We start from the raw sequence: 17,401 nt of genomic DNA, 5'->3' as shown, positions 1-17,401 counted from the left end.
TTGACTTCCCTGTTTTTACTGGAGGACTTTGGAGAACTAGGATGGGCAAGTGAGATCACATACAGCTGAACCTGATCTGCAGCTCTCCAGCCTTCAACTGAGGGGAGAGGGGATGTTGAGTCAGAGTGTTTTAAAAGCTCTTTTGTGTTAACTCTGTCTAAACAAAAAACAAGTCTCCCCCCTAAAATTTGTTGAACAGTCTGACTCGGTGTCTTCCTTCTTCTTACTTGAAGGCTGGGAAAGTTGCAGCACACAGGTGCAGGTGAGTGTGATGTCCGCCTCCTCCTGCTTGTAGCTCTCCAGTGCACCGGAGAGCCTTCCAGCAAAAACAGGGAAGTGAAGATTTTGATTTCTAATATAAGACTAACTAGACTATAAAAATACAGACAAAACAAACCACGGGCAGTCTTAGCATAGCATAGAGGTATGCCGACACTGCAACAAAAACGTACCTCCTAGCCTTGGTAGACAGAGGTGTTAGCTCTGCTCAAGCTAATGCCCAAAAGATAGCAGTGTGGCCATTGTGGCACAGGTGGTGGCTTGTGGTAGCCACCTGAGCTCGGACCCAGGAGGTTGGGTGGAATTGCAGTCAAGGCAGCTAGCCTGTGCCACGACATCCATGCTTCTATTTTTAGCATGTTAGCTCAAGCACAGCTAACGTGTCTGTCTACAGGCTGGAAGGCATGCTCCTACCTGCAGCATAGACATATCCTTGCAGTTCATATTTAATCCACCTCCACTAGGAGGTTTTTACTCTAATTAAGGGATTTTTATGCAAATAAACCAAGTGAGAAGCAGGGTATTTTTGTTCATTCACTAATAAACTTGGGCAGAAAAATAAAGGATTTTATTTCTTTCAATGAGGATCAATGAGAGTACACAATCATTCTGTATATATCTCAAACATACAATTAAAAAGATACAAAATTTTCATTTTAAAAATCAGAGTTCCATTCTGTATGGACTTGAGCAGTACAAACTCTCAATTCCATATTGTTTATATGGTACCAAGTCCCCAATTGTACAAACATTTAGGCATGTGAGCAGTCCCACAGAACTCAATGGGGCTACTCATCTGGATAAAGTGACTCGAATATATATGTGTTCATAGGGTAAGGGCCAAAATATAAAAATTCAAAAATTCACTGCATATGTGGTATTATGATATGAGCATTATATATATAATCATCAGCCTACAAAATGTGAGGTATTTCTACATAAAATCCAGGTTTGTTTAGTGTTGCAATACAAATTATCTTCCTATTTATTAACAGTGGAATTTTTATATTAAATCGAGCTATTAAATATTAAATTCAAATACACTAAGGAAAAGTGATATATTCAATCCAAACTATAAAAAAATCTTTGGGTATGAAGAAATACTACTACCACCACCACCATCATCCAGTATCAATGGGCAATCCAAATAGCCAAGATGACAGAGTGTATTTTACCAACTCTTCAGACTTTCATAACTGAAACTATTAGTATTTTCAAAATGTATTTAATCTGCATGAAACTTTAGCTTTCCTCTAGTCAACATATTTCAGCAATCTGGGTAATAAGGCTGCTCACTAAATCCAAAAATAAGTTGTGCAGTTTTGCAAGTACTATTGTTGAACATTTTATTATATACTACATCCACTTATTGTTACTGAACATTACAAAAACTTACCAGAAGTTAGGTATAGGTCAAGTAGACAACAATAAACCTTTAAGTCATTAGTTCTATTCAAAAATAATATTGTTCAATCTAACAATATATACACACACTTAATACCTAACAAAACAAAATGCATAACTCCTGGCTGTGGAAAAATACTGTGCAAAACATCTTTCAGAAAAGGAAAACAGCAAAATGAATGGTAGAGTTTATGAGTTTTACCTACAGAGCACTATTAAGAGAAGTGTTGTGAATTCAGCTGGGGTACTTATGATAGCAGGAACCACACCCAGGAGTGTTTTGAAAGATCAGGCCTTTAGGCTGAGTCTACATTATAAATTTACATTGGTAGAACTACTAGTATGTGCTCAGAGGTGTGAAAAATCTACACCCCAAGTGATGCAGTTATACTGAGCTAACCCCTGGTGTAGAAAATGCTGTGCAGATGGGAGAAGCTTTCCCACTGACATAGATATCGCCTCGAGGAGGTAGATTAACTACACCGATGAGACAAGCTCTCCCGTCAGCACAGTAGCACCTTCACTGAAATACTACAGTAGTGCAGCTGCACTGTTGCAGTGCTGTAAGTGCAGACCTGTCTCAAGTGTGTGAAATTTAAGACCTAACCTAATGTGTCTGTAAAATGTGATATACATTGGAAAGTCAGTGAAATAATTCCATGTGGTGGGAGACAAGAGTTTTATGTAGTAATACTGTATGTGTTTACTATTTGGGGCCCTATTTTATGAGTTCTCCCATTCCATTTCCTTTTAGAATAACTTAAAAAGACAAGATTGTGACAAGAACACACAGGATAGAAGCAAACTATTTTTTCAGATTGTTTTGCTCCTATTCTATTGATCCAGGAATACAGTGGGTTTGCAGGGTAACTGGCTTTTAACATAATTGAGGAGGAATGCAAAGGCAAAAAACAAATCTGAGTTTCTCACCTTTGTACCAGTCCCAAACCAGTGGAGATTATACCACATAAAACATCAATCCTTTTTTATAATAAGAGATTTTTGTTAAGCTTAGCAACCACTAACCTACTTTACACTCCTCCTTCTGCAGTTAAATGTAGTGTTATTAGCAGTAGTATTTTACGCATATCACTACCTTTTCTTCCTTCAACTCTGCATTTAACAGTGCAAAAAGTCTCTGACGATTGCTCTTAATTGCAATGAAATTATCAACAATTTCAAACACGTGGAAAAATCAAATGGTACCTTGAGACTCTTACCAGCTCACCATCTTCACATACCTTCCATGGTGTAGCTCTTGTATGGTTTTCTCAACTATAAAACCTTGTTTTAAAAGTAACTAATAACCATGCTCCATATTGCTATTTTTTCCTCTTGCCTTTCCCTTTCCCACTCACTTCTTTCTGGACAAGAGGACCAAAACCCTTCTAGGGATAATTGCCTCTGTGAATCAGTCAGCTGGGGTGCGGGAGGAATAATGTGGCCTATGTCCGTTGTCCCTCACATATGCACTGACTACGCTCATGAATTCCACTTTCTTTGGCTCAAGGCCTGGAAACTTGAGTCTCTTCCAAAACTGAGGCCTCCCACTGAGTGCAAAATTAACTTCAGACTATAGGACAGTATGCTTTGATTTTCTAGTGTTTTGCAAAACATTGCTTCCAGAAAGTAGTGGTTAATAAAACGGGACCTTTAATACATGGGTAGACATACCAATGACCAATATGGGGGTATCTAGTTCTGAAAACAAAAACAGCAATAATGCTGATGAGGATTATGCACTCTAGTAATTCTCTTGCTATTGCTTATCAACATATCCTCCCATTTAATGATAAATAACCCCAAAATTAATCTTCAGCAGCAGATTAGAATTAAGTGAAATTCATGCTAGTATTTCTCATGGGAAAGGAAGCTCAATAATGCAGGGCTGGGTATCATTAAGCTCTTGATTTGTTCTATGATTTCTGTCATGTCTAGGTTGGAAGCTATAGTCACAATTTAAATGAATATTATGAGTGGACCTACCTCAAATGCACTCAGACATCTATACTCTAGACCAGGAAAAGCAAACAGGCATATTCCCACTATCCCTTCCCCCAAGTCCCCTCGTTTTCCCAGTCACTTTTGTCTCTCTTCACTGTCCTTTTCTATTTGTCTTTTCCCCTTTAATGTTGTCTGTTTCTAGCTCCCAAGTGCCTTCTAATTACTCCACTCACTACACTGTACAAAACGATTTTGATAAAATGCCTGCAATCAGGAGCACTTTTACAATCTAATGACATTTAGTGAGAGTCAGTTCTATTGGTCAATACTTAGGGAGGAAGCTAGTACTGTGGGAAGCAGGAGAAATTATTTTAAACTTGTATAATAAAGGAAGAGTACTACAAAACACCAGGAAGTAGTATGGCTACTTCCTGAATAAGGCCTTGGCTACAAGAGAAAGTTGCACTACTATAACTGCAATCTGTTTTTACAATGATTTTGTTAAATCAGTGCAAACCTCAGTGCCATCATTTATTTGGTTTAGCTTAAACTTACTGCTAATTAACTTAATCTAAAATGAAAAGTCTGATTTAAACTGAAATAAGAGTGTCCACACAGGGATTTGCAGCACTTTAACTAATCTGATTTAAAACTCACATCTTCAGTTAAAACAGTGCAATTTTCAAATGTGGACAATGTAAATTAAAACCAACATGGTGTGTAAGTCATAGATCACACACCAGGCAGCAAACTAATTTTCAAAACATGCAAGAAGAGAAAAATGTATGCAAACAGAATTGCACAGCAGTCCTCATTAGTTGTGAAGAAAATATGAATGAAAATATCAACTTTCAAATACGAATGAAGCATGCATCCACACTAGTGCTAGAACACTAAAAAAGGAAGTGAAGCATGCGCAGTGGGGGGAGGGGCACGTTTCCCGGGTAAGGTCCTGTAAGAGACAATAGGTACACATTCAGGGGACGCAGCCTGCACCATTGTAGCTACATTTCTATTTTTAGCATGCTATCTCAAAGCTAGCACGGGTATGTCATCTGGATTGGAATTTTCAGCTTCCAGCTTTAGTCTGCAGACAGATGGCTCCCGCATCCCCGCTATCAGTGCTCAGAGTTTGCACAAACTGCTGCAGTGTTAAAAGTAACCTGTTTTTTCTGCTTTCAGCTTTGTTTTTTATAATCCTGTGGGCATCAGGCAAACAGACAAAAATCAAATAATATTCATTCTGTTTCTTGGAGAGATAAGGGATGACAACAGTGTACGAAGACCTAGGAAATCAGAAGCTAAACCTACCAAAGACACTCACCTTGCAGTAGCTAGAAAGCAGGAGATCGGGTAGAGGAGTGGATATGTATCATGTCACCGCAGCACTCAGGAGGCTGGAGGAGGGGGAAAGTAGCAGAAAGAGAGAGAGAGAAAGAGGAAAAAAAGAAAGGATGGCTTCTCACATGCTGCTCCTGGACAAGGGCCTACTTCCCACTATCCTGTTTTTGGTATTGTCTGTGGCCTGTATCTTTATTCCACTGGATATTAGTGTCTGGTTACATTTCCAAGATTCACATGCGAGAGGGCAGGAGTGAGTGGGCAGGAGAGATTGAGACGTAAAATTAGAAAAGAGAAGTAGAGGAGAATATGCATAGAGATTCTGGGACGAAGAAATGGGGATGGTAGGGACAGGGGAGGAGGCAGAGAACACATTGCTGGGAAAGCGAAAGAGGTAATGGTAGGGTGAGGAATGCAGGAGGAATAGAAGGAAAAATAGGAACCACTGAAGAAATGCAGGAAAAGATACACAGGATCTATTATAGAAGAGAAAAAGTGGAATGGAGCCAGAACGGGAGTAGACCTGTTATTCCCATTATCTTTTTAGACCAGGTCTTTCGGGCAGGGATTGGAATCCATCATATTTGCACAGCACCTGGCATAATGGAGCCCAACCTGCCTGAGCCCTTAGGGGCCACCACACTACAAGTGGTAAAAAATTAAAAAATAAAGAATAGCAGCTGCAGCAAGAGAGTGGTGTAGTAAGTAGGCCGGTTAAACAGTATTTGGGGAATATTCAATATTTGATACATTTGTTTGAGGGATAGTCATATACTATGAGGTGAATATATTACTCAGCAAATAATATACTCAGCAGATACACTTCAAGGGCTCACTGAATAGCAGGGAAAACATGTTAAATTCTAAAAAAGGTAAAAGGTGCACAGTGCATTAAGCAGACTGTAAGCTTTTCAGGGCATGGGCTGCATCTTCTGTCTTGAAAGAGCCTTGCATTTTTTGTGCTCTACCACAATAAGCCATCTGAGTAAAAGTTGGTTGACCGTGTTACAATTAAATACAACTCAGGCTAAAGAGTATACAACTGTTACTTGTTTAAATTGCAGAGGGTAAAGCCTTGTGATGGTGGCAATACTAGACTGGCAGTTGCCTCAGCCTCACTCTAGTAGGTTTCAAGACTTTTTTTTTTTTTTGAGCTCTGATTACCACACATTCTCAGTCTCTACAGCATAGGGGCATTTGCACAGATGCCAAATCCTCAGCACTTGTAGTTAGAAGACTGCCTGTCAAAGCTACAGATAAATGACAACAAGAGTAATATCCCAGAAGTGATTCAATATGGAATAAATTTTTTTAAGCGGGTATCAAAAAGGTTATTAAGAAAAATCCTAATTTCACAAGTGGAATTGAATATACTTAAAGCAAAAGTCCAAAAAATAATGAATAAAATAAAAAAAAAAAAAAGTTAAGTCCCCCCTTTCATTCTTAAATCCCAATGAGTTATTTTCCCCTCACTTTGCCAACAAAAATACAGTTGCAAGAGAACTGCTACAGATACCTCAATCAGCATTTCCTAATCAAAATTTCAGATAAATGTGTAGAGGGCTACAAAAAAGATGTTTCAAGTCCTAGGGTTAAGATAAAAAACAGGGTCCTTCTCTGTCGCTGATTTCACATGCTAGATAGTAACCAGAAGCTAGTGCATTTGTTTCACACATATAACCCCTCCCCATATATTGTACATGCATGCGCATACCCTGCAGTCAATCACAGATGATGTTACCCAGATAGCACAATCTGTCCCATTACAAGGGACATAATACAGATTTTGTAATACAGAATGCAGACAACATCCACTATAGTAGAACCTCAGAATTACGAATACCTCGGGAGTGGAGGTTGTTCATAACTCTGAACAAAATGTTATGGTTGTTCTTTCAAAAGTTTACAACTGCACATTGACTTAATACAGCTTTGAAACTTTACTGTGCGGAAGAAAAATGCTGCTTTCCCTTTCTTTTATAGTAGTTTACATTTAACACAGTACGGTACTGTATTTGCTTTTTTTTGGGGGGTCTCTGCTGCTGCCTGATCGTGTACTTCCGGTTCCAAATGAAGTATATGGTTGACTGGTCGGTTTGCAATTCTGGTGTTTGTAACTCTGAGGTTCTACTTTACTTTATTTTCTAGCTGCTAAATGCAGAGTGGAAACAAAAAGTACAGAAGTTATTATAGGAAATAACAAGGCAGATGACTATGGAAAAAATTTAAAATCCAGGATCCTTATTTGCAAAAAAACATATGTACAGGAAAAATATTAAAATTAATATGCTACATAAAAAGGCCACGCAAAATTCTGATAGGTATTGCCTAAGTAAGGCTATGGAAGGAAATAAATTCATTCCTCCCTTCTTCCACACCCATGAAACGCTGACTGTGTTTCAGGACTATCTGATCTCTCTAGGCCTTACCCTACTGTTCTAATACTTCGGGAAAATGTCCCCTCCTACGTTGGGACATATGTTTGAACTCATCATTTAGGCACATGTTCGAACCCATTGATTAGGCAGAACTGGTTAAATAGGTCTGCCTTAAGCAAAGGAATGTGAATTTACACCAATTTACATACAGGTTTTAAACAGGATCCTCAGACAGGAGGGAGAAGAAGTCAGGAGGCAAGGAAAATCTGCATTTCAGCGAACAGAGATGAGAAAAAACAGCAAGCAGCCTGTTTCTCCACCAGATTCCTTGTCTCTTGTCCTCACAGCAGGAATGAACTTTATCTAAGGAGTTACACACAGGAAAATACATTTCAAAGGGTGACTGAACTATAAAAGCAAGCGACAAAAACACCTCAAGTTCTCTCTCCCTATCCGTCTCCCTCTCTTCTCCTAAGAAAACAAAACAAACGTTAGACTTTGGGAGCAGATCCTGATCTGAGAATTTGGTCTGCAATGTTACTGTGAACCTGTGGTAAGAACTTTATCTTGACCAAGTCTAGTCTGTTAAGTTTAGAAAATGTTTTATTTTTATTTCTCTTGTAACTATTTGACTTTAATGCCTTATACTTGTACACACACAAAATCTCTCTCTTTGTAGTTAAACAAACTTGTTTTATTCTTTAATTACAACTAATCCAGTATTGTGAAATGTTTGGGTAATTCCATTTAAAGTAGAAGACTTGTATTTTGATTCCTTTAGAGGAGCATCTTACCAAATATATCTGGACTATCCAGGAATGGGCTAGACAGTGCAGAATGCATGTTTTTGTGGGAAAATCGGGGACTGGGAGTGTGTTGGGGTCACCCTGCAAGTAGTAACCAATGCTGCTGGAAGCTAGAGTGTGACTGATGTGTGGCTGGCAGGCTGCAGCTATACAGACACGCAGGGTGTGACCTGCATGTTGTTTGTGAGCAGCCCAGATGGGAGCTACAGCAGCAAAACATTGTGAGGCACCCAAGGTTGCATGGCAGGTGGTGACAGCCCCTCACTGGTCTGGATTGCACCCCAGACTACCATAGGTCTGCAGATATGGGACATCTACCAAAAACATACAGCAGAGCTAGTCACTGCAGCCATTAGACATTTTTAATATTAAATTTAAGTATTAAAATTTTAGAACTTACATTAGTGCATCAGCAGCTTGCTCCTGTCCTCTCTGTAAATCCTGAGAGCCAACCTCCCTGATATTAACCAAGGCAGGCTCTTCTTTAGGCACTGCTACCTCTTCTGTTCCAGCAGTGGAAATGACAAATATTTCAGTTTTCTGATGCTTTGTGATCCCATCTTCCTGAAGGGCAGTTGGGTTCTGCAAATCCTTTCCAGGTCTGTTGTGTCCATCTCGGAGGGCAGACTGTTTAGATTCTCCCAAAGATGATTTTGATCCAATATTAAATAAGCTTCCAAGGAACTGGAAAAAGCCTTCTTTGGGTTGTCTGTCACGATCTGCTGTTTTGCGGCCAGGAGCCAAACTGGGAAGGCTATTAGCCTTTTTTAATTCTTCCGTGATAACAGAGTTGCTTAGATCTTCCATGGAGTGGTTCTTCTCTGCATTTTGAGAAATCTTTAAAAAAAAAAATCATGAACAATAATGTTGAAACAGAACCAATACATTGATTTTCAGACTCTACTCCAGAGGTGGGCAATCTACAGCCCGCGGGCCACATTCGGCCCACGGGACTGTCCTGCCCGGCCCAGGAGGCTAGCCCCAGCCCCTCCCTTGCTGTTTCCCCTCCCCTACAGCCTCAGCTCGCTCGCTCTGCTGCTGGCACAATGCTCTGGATGGCGGGGCTGTGAGCTCCTGGGGCAGCGCAGCTGCAGAGCCTGGCTTGATCCAGTGCTCTGTGTGCGCGGTGGCAGCAGCAGCGTGGCCCAGCTCCAGCTGGGCAGTGCGGCTGTTGCGTCACCAGCGCTCCAGGCAGCACAGTAAGGAGGCAGGGAGCAGGTGGGGATGGATAGAGGGCAGAGGAATTCAGGATGTGGGCAGGAGTGAGGATAGGGGTCAGGGCAGTCGGGGGGGCAGGGGATTGAATGGGGGCAGGAGTCCATGGGGGGGCGGTCAGAAAGAAGGGGAGGTTGGATGGGGTGGCAGGGGGAAGTCGGGGGACAGGGAGAAGGGGTGGTTGGATGTGGCTGGGGTCCCGGGGGGGCTGTCAGGAATGAGAGAAGGGATTGGGTGAGGCAGTAGGAGTCCGGGGGTGGTCAGGGGACAGGGAGCAGACGTGTGTGGTTGGGGCAGGGGTCCCAGCGCGGCCACCAGGGAATGGGGGGGGAGGAGGAGTTTGGATGGGGCAGGAGTCCCGGAGGCAGGGCAGATAGGAGGTGAGGGTCGGGCCACGACCCCTCCCCTAACCAGCCCTCCATACAATTTATGAAACTCGATGCGGCCCTCAGGCCAAAAAGTTTGCCCGCCCCTGCTTTACTCCAAAAACCTTAAACTGTCTCTAAGCATTACATTACTTCTGGCTGCTCTGCTATTTACGAAGCCATTCTTAAGAGCTTTGTCCAATCTCCTTTACTCTGTTCTGCTATTTAAGATAGCTCTACTTTCTGTGGTAGAAACTGGCCCCATTACCAAGGATTTACAATTTAAAAAAGTACTTTTGATTTTAACAGATGTCTTGAAAGGCTACTTTTATGAAAAACAGGCATGAGCTTTGAGGCTCACAGGACAATGGTTGTGGAGGTAAAGCACTGTATGATGGAAACAGAACTATAATAATTTGAGCTGGCAAAAAAAAGACGAAGCATGGAGCAGTTTTTCATAGAATGGTATTGCAAGCAAGCAGGAAATATTTATTAGCTAAGGCTGTGAAGTGGTTTGGGACACAGGATCCAGTTCTTTCATCCTTAGTGTATGTGAGTAGACTTCACTCACGTGCAAGTAGTTCCAGTGCAGTCAGTGTGACTACTCACATGAGGGAGGGTTGCGGAATCATGCCTTAAAGATGGGCTTTATTAAAAAATAAATGAATTACTTATGCACACAGATTACATAAGGGAAACATGCATATTTGCCTTTTAAATGGGCAGATCGATTCACGTCCTTTATCTGAGGTTACCAATTCTTCCCATTAAGCAATTTTTCCAGAATTAGCTATCACTCATTTCTGTAAAGGAGGATCTCTGACCACTGTTTTGAGCAAGGAGAGGGGAATTCCCCAAACTGAGAGAGATCGAATTAGGCTCTTGTCCTTCATCAGCTCAAAACTACAGTGGATTACTTCTGCAGAAAACACACAGTCTCAGGCCTAGTCTACACTACGTGTTTAAACCGATTTTAGCAGCGTTAAACCGATTTAACGCTGTACCCGTCCACACTACAAGGCCCTTTATATCGACATAAAGGACTCTTTACATCAGTTTCTGTACTCCTCCCCGACGAGAGGAGTAGTGCTAAAATCGGTATTACCATATCGGATTAGGGTTAGTGTGGCCGCAAATCGACGGTATTGGCCTCCGGGCGGTATCCCACAGTGCACCACTGTGACCACTCTGGACAGTAGTCTGAACTCGGATGCACTGGCCAGGTATACAGGAAAAGCCCCGCGAACTTTTGAATTTCATTTCTTGTTTGGCCAGCGGGGAGCTGTGATCAGCACAGGTGACCACACAGAGCTCATCAGCACAGGTAGCAATGCAGTCTGAGAATCGAAAAAGAGCTCCAGCATGGACCGCACGGGAGGTACTGGATCTGATCGCTATATGGGGAGAGGATTCAGTGCTAACAGAACTCCGTTCCAAAAGACGAAATGAAAAAATATTTGAAAAAATTTCCAAGGGTATGATGGCCAAAGGCCACACCAGGGACTCAGCGCAGTGCAGAGTGAAAGTTAAGGAGCTCAGACAAGCCTACCAGAAAACCAAAGCAGCAAACAGAAGGTCCGAGTCAGGGCTGAAAACATGCCGCTTCTACGCTGAGCTGCATGCAATTTTAGGGGGCTGCGCCACCACTATGCCACCCCTGTCCATGGATTCCGAGGTGGGGGTTGTAATCTCAACCATGGCTGAGGATTCTGCGGAGGGGGAAGATGAGGAGGAGGATGAGGAAGAGGAGGACGACGACCTTGCAGCGAGCACGCAGCACTCCGTTAGCCCCAACAGCCAAGAGCTTTTTGTGACCCAGATGAAATTACCCTCCCAGCCCTCCCAAGCCACTAGCCCAGACAGTGAAGCCATGGAAGCGACTTCTGGTGAGTGTACATTTGTAAATATAAAACATGGTTTAAAAGCAAGCGTTTTTTAATGATTAATTTGCCATGAGGGCTTAGGATGCATTCGCGGCCAGTAAAGTTACTGGAAAAGTTTGTTAACATGTCTGGGGATGGAGCGGAAATCCTCCAGGGACATCTCCATGAAGCGCTCCTGGAGGTACTCCAAAAGCCTTTGCAGAAGGTTTCTGGGCAAGACAGCCTTGTTCCATCCACCATGGTAGGACACTTTACCACGCCATGCATGTAGCAAGTAATCGGGTATCACTGCATGACAAAGCATAGCTGCGTATGGTCCCGGTGATTGCTGGCATTCAAGAAACAGCCGTTTTTTTATCTTGCTCTGTTATCCTCAGCAGAGTGATATCGTTCATGGTAACCTGGTTGAAATTCAGGAATTTAATTAAGGGGAGACAGAGATGGCCATTTTCCTACTGGGCTGCTGCTTAAAAGAAATCCTTCCTTGCACGCAGCCAAGCGGGGGGAGGGGAGGAAGGATAGTGCTAAGCTTTTCTGTGTTTGGCTAGCAGGAATCGTCCCAGCTACCAGCCACACGGTGGGGGGGAGGGAAAGGGGGGTGATTAGCAGTGATCTTCCATGATACCAGCCAAGCGGTGGGGGGAGGGGTAAAGCAATCATCCTAGAGAATTGGATAAGGGGGTTGGCTTCTGCTGCTGCATGTTAACAGGAAGAAGCATCAGAGGGCACTGTGTATATGAAGGTTGGAGAAGCCGAAAGACAGTGGCTTACCATGGCCACATGCAAGCTGAATTCTGATGCCCGGACTTGCGTCTGTGAGATCTGTAACACCAGAGCCGCAGGCATTCAATATTAAGATACAAAATGCGACCTTGTAGTGAAATCACATGTGCTATGTAAGGTGAATAGTGTTGTTCACTGTGAAAGAGTTTAACCACTGTTCTGTAAAATGTATCTTTTTAAATACTTCTCTCCCTTTTTTCCCTCCCTTATGCAGCTGCACATTTTTCAAGCCTCCCTACTCCATCCCGAAGGCTCTCTCAGATAAGGCGGAGGAAAAAGAAGACGCAAGACGAAATGTTCTCGGAAATCAGGGAAGTAACCCGCAATGAAAGAGCTCATCTGAATGACTGGAAGGATGTGGTAGCAAAGTACAGGAAAGATGCCAGTGAACGTGAGGACAGGAGGGACCAACGTGAGGATAGGAGAGACGCTCGAGATGAGAAATGGTGGCAGGAAGATCAGAGGTGTAGGCAGGAAGACCAGCGGTGGCGGGATGCAACGCTGGAGCTGCTGCGTGATCAAACTGATATCCTCCGACGTCTGGTGGATCTTCAGGAAGTGCAGCGGGGTCACAGAGTGCCGCTGCAGCCTCTGTGTAACCACCCTCACCACTCACCATGTTCCATATCTTCCTCACCCAGATGTGTAAGAACGCGTGGGGGAAGGCTTCGTGCACCAGCCCACTCCACCCCAGTGGACAGTCCAACCAGAAGGCTGTCATTACATTGAAATGTATTTAATGGCCTTTTCCTTCCCTCCTATGCTCCTCCCAAACCACACCCGGGATACCCTGTCAGTTCTCTGCCTCTTTTTATAATTACTTTTTAATAATGAATACATGATTTTTAAACGATAGTGACTTTATTTCCTTAAGGAAACTGTAATCGAAGGGGGAGGGTGGGTTGCTTACAGGCAAGGAGTCAATAAAGGGGGGGTGTTCATGAAGGGGAAACAAACACAGCAGTCACACCGTACCCTGGCCCATGATGAAACTCGTTTTCAAAGCTTCTCTGATGCGCACCACTTCCTGGTGTGCTCTTCTAATCGCCCCAGTGTCTGGCTGCGCATAATCAGCGGCCAGGTGATTTGCCTCAGCCTCCCACCTCGGCATGAAGGTCTCCCCCTTACTCTCACAGAGATTGTGGAGCACACAGCAATCAGCAATAACAAAGGGGACATTGGTTTGGCTGAGGTCTGAGCGAGTGAGTAATGTGCGCCAGCGTGCCTTTAAACGGCCAAATGCACATTCTACCACCATTCTGCACTTGCTCAGCCTGTAATTGAACAGCTCCTGACCACTGTCCAGGCTGCCTGTGTATGGCTTCATGAGCCATGGCATCAAGGGGTAGGCTGGGTCACCCAGGATAACGACAGGCATTTCAACATCCCCAACTGTTATTTTCTGGTCTGGGAAGTAATTCCCTTGCTGCAGCAGTTTAAACAGAGCAGTGCTTCTGAAGACGTGAGCGTCATGAACCCTTCCTGGCCATCCCACGTGGATGTTGGTGAAACGTCCCTTATGATCCACCAGTCCTTGCAGCACTATTGAAAAGTACCCCTTGCGGTTTATGTACTGGGTGCCCTGGTGCTCTGGTGCCAAGACAGGGATATGGGTTCCATCTATCGCCCCACCACAGTTAGGGAATCCCATTGCAGCAAAGCCATCCACTATGACCTGCACGTTTCCCAGGGTCACCACCTTTCGTAGCAGCAGCTTAATGATTGCTTTGGCTACTTGCATCACAGCAGCCCCCACAGTAGATTTTCCCACTCCAAATTGAGTCCTGACTGACCGGTAGCTGTCTGGCATTGCAAGCTTCCAGAGGGCTATTGCCACTCGCTTCTCCACTGTGAGGGCTGCTCTCATCTTGGTATTATGGCGTTTCAGGGCAGGGGAAAGCAAGTCACAAAGTTCCATGAAAGTGCCCTTACGCATGCGAAAGTTTCGCAGCCACTGGGAATCGTCCCACACCTGCAAAACTATGCGGTCTCACCCGTCTCTGCTTGTTTCCCGGGCCCAAAATCGGCGTTCAATGGCTAGAACCTGCCCCATTACCAGCAGGATCTCCAAAGTGCAGGGGCCCGCGGTTTGAGATAATTCTGTGTCCATGTCCTCATCACTCTCGTCGCCGTGCTGCCGTAGCCGCCGCCGCCTCCTCGCCTGGCTTTGCAGGTCCCGGTTCAGCATAGACTGCACGAGAATGCGCGAGGTGTTTACAACGTCCTCTACTGCGGTATTGATCTGAGCAGGGTCCATGCTTGCTGTGCTATGGCGTTTGCACAGTTCACACACGAAAAAAGGCGCGAAATGGTTGTCTGCTGCTTTCACAAAGGAAGGGGTGAGGCTGTACCCAGAACCACCTGCGACAATGATTTTTGCCCCATCAGGCACTGGGCTCTCAACCCAGAATTCCAAGGGGTGGGGGAGACTGCGGGAACTATGGGATAGCTGCGGGATAGCTACCCACAGTGCAATGCTCCAGAAATCGACGCTAGCCTCGGACCATGGACGCACACCGTCGAATTAATGAGCTTAGTGTGGCCACGTGCACTCGACTTTATACAATCTGTTTTATAAAACCGGTTTATGTAAAATCGGAATAATCCCATAGCGTAGATGTACCCTCAGAGACCAAGAGCCCATACCTGCTTGCAAGCAAAATACCTTTTTACATTTCTTTCCTTGGGGAGGTACCTGTAGGCTCTGTCTCTCTCAAACTAATATGTTCAGGTATGAAAATACCCACGCCCTCCTTAGCTGTAATTCATAAGAACTTTTCTGATCAAAAGGACAGGGAACGAAGAATTTGAATAAATATAAATCTGTGTAGGATCTTTATAATCAGCAATACCTCTGGATAAGAGTAAGCAACTCTATTGTGTAACAGTTAACACTCACTTATACTACGCATGCAGTAGGTCAGTATTTTCATTAATTCCCTTGTGCTGTTTTTATTTGAGGACACATCTCTTTTAGATAATTGAGATGGGCATACTGAGTGCTATGCTAGTTATTGTAAGTAGATAGAATAAGAGTTTTGTCCGGTAGGACTACCCAATGCTTGACAAGCCTGGGTGATGAAAAGCAGTATTTTAATGAAGTGCTTCCTTTTAGACATGGGGACCAGCGATAATTTTTATGAGGCAGGCAACATGTTACTTAAGAGTTTTTCTTATAGTTAAATACATTGATCTTTGACCTCCAATTAAATATTTTACTATTTATTTTTTTCCTTCAAAGAGTGGAGTATTTTTACTCTGCTATTTCATAAGCCTAGTTATTAACATGTTTAGTTTTGTGGCACAATTCCCTTTCTTCAGGCTATGGTATTGAAAAAAGCAGAAAAACACTGCAAATGAACATCAACTAAAGTAAAGTAGAACCTTAACTAATTTACACTTCAATAATCTCCATACCATGTATACAAAAAAGGCCTTTTCCTTTCACTCTTCAGCAAAGATTAATGACAGAGTCAGTGCTAAAGAAAGGTATTTTGTTTTTACAAAAAGGTTTCCGAAAACATTTACCAGTGTGCCAGGTACTGGCATCTTAAGGAAATTTAATAAAAGTTTAAATTAAATGTAGTGTACCAAACCACACGGCACATGCAGAATAATTATGAATCATGTAAAACGAAACTATATTCCTTGCTCAGTTAATCAACAAGGACCATCTATAAGCAGGATTTTCTACTGTATTGATGGTTTTGTGCCACACTCATCATCATGGGCTCATCAGTTACTCATCCATCCACAAATACATCAATCCCCCCATCCCCAATATTCAGTGGTCACTCCCCTAGGCCTTAATACACCCTTTCAACATCACTAAGATTAACCCTTTCACAAGAGCCTGGTAAAAGAAAGGCCTTGCAAAGTGCTCTTACACAGCTCTGCCTCTCTCAGATCAAGAAGGGGGAAATACAAGCAGCATAGTTGAAGGCCCCTTCCTGAATCCCATCTGCTTCCCAGACCTTTTTCTGATCAAATGAAGTATCACAAGGGGATGTGATGATGTCTGTTTTAGCCAACATGCCATTGATTGCTATACTGGTCAACAGCATCCACTAGAAGTGTCCCTGGAAGTGAATTAGAAATCAGCATAGCTCTCTGAATGCAGTAGTGAAGTTATCTCTGCACCTGGCACTTCCAAGCAAGCAGGCTGCCATATTCTGCATTAGTCAAACTTTACAAGTGGCATGCAGATGAAGCCCAAGGGAGAGCACATTACTAAATTCGCATCTAGCAGGAACTAAGTACTTTATGTAAGAATTTTTTTGCTTGGTTTACTTACTGATTGACAACATTTTATTAACTCACAAACAGATTTCCTCTACTTTCAATTTTTGTAAAAAACATTTATTTTAAAGAGGAAGATGTGTTTTCAAGAGCCAGGCACCACAGTGGGTTAGCTAGTGAATTAATCTTGCACTTCTGGGGACCAGAAGTCCAGTCCTACATACTCTCCACACACGAAACTCCTACTGTGGCAGCTCTGTGCACAGAAAGCCTGTAAGCTTGTGCCCTTTAGTTTTAATCATGATTCATGGCCCATTGAAAAGTTGTTTGGTAGTCCCTGCTTGTACAAACATGAATCGCTTACACAATTCAGGGTAATTGGGGGGTTCCATGTGAAAGTAGGCTTTTAAGTCTTTAACAGTAGGGAGCGTTGCAGGCAGGTGTGCCTATGCTGATACAGCAAAACTCCTGAGAAACATTTAAATTGCAGCAAGTCAACGTGTATTATTTCAATGCACATATTAAGTCTGACAACAGAAGCTCTGCAAAGCTATCATTTCCCAACACACAAGTGTATCAATCCTCTTCTTCATATTTCAAATATTCTCCCCCTTGCCTCACACCTGTCTGTGCTCTAAGAAGGTATTTTTGTTAATTATTTTCTTTATCTTTTGCAATACGGTAGCCCCTAGAGCCTCCAATATAAATCATGATCCCACTGTGCTAGGCATTGTACAAGCAACACTGCTCCTGTTCTGTCTTTT

The 17,401-nt window shown here is 43.1% G+C and overlaps 1 protein-coding gene across 5 annotated transcripts in view; it reads right to left on the bottom strand.

Moving 5' to 3' along the window:
- The window catches only part of CRYBG3 (crystallin beta-gamma domain containing 3), a 140,341-nt gene that overhangs the window by 80,598 nt on the left and 42,342 nt on the right, over nucleotides 1-17,401 (bottom strand). For 4 of the 5 annotated variants that reach the window (XM_050955940.1, XM_050955963.1, XM_050955966.1 and 1 more), the window contains one exon: nucleotides 8,553-8,989. The exons of the other annotated variant lie outside the window; for it this stretch is intronic. In XM_050955940.1, the coding sequence (XP_050811897.1) occupies nucleotides 8,553-8,989 (437 nt within the window). The remainder of the gene's footprint in view (nucleotides 1-8,552; nucleotides 8,990-17,401) is intronic. 5 annotated transcript variants of the gene reach the window in all.

Source organism: Gopherus flavomarginatus, chromosome 1 (genome assembly GCF_025201925.1).
Source record: "Gopherus flavomarginatus isolate rGopFla2 chromosome 1, rGopFla2.mat.asm, whole genome shotgun sequence".
Taxonomy (NCBI): domain Eukaryota; kingdom Metazoa; phylum Chordata; order Testudines; family Testudinidae; genus Gopherus; species Gopherus flavomarginatus.
The sequence above is the reverse complement of the archived record's forward strand: the minus strand, read 5'-3'. Positions and strand labels throughout refer to the sequence as shown.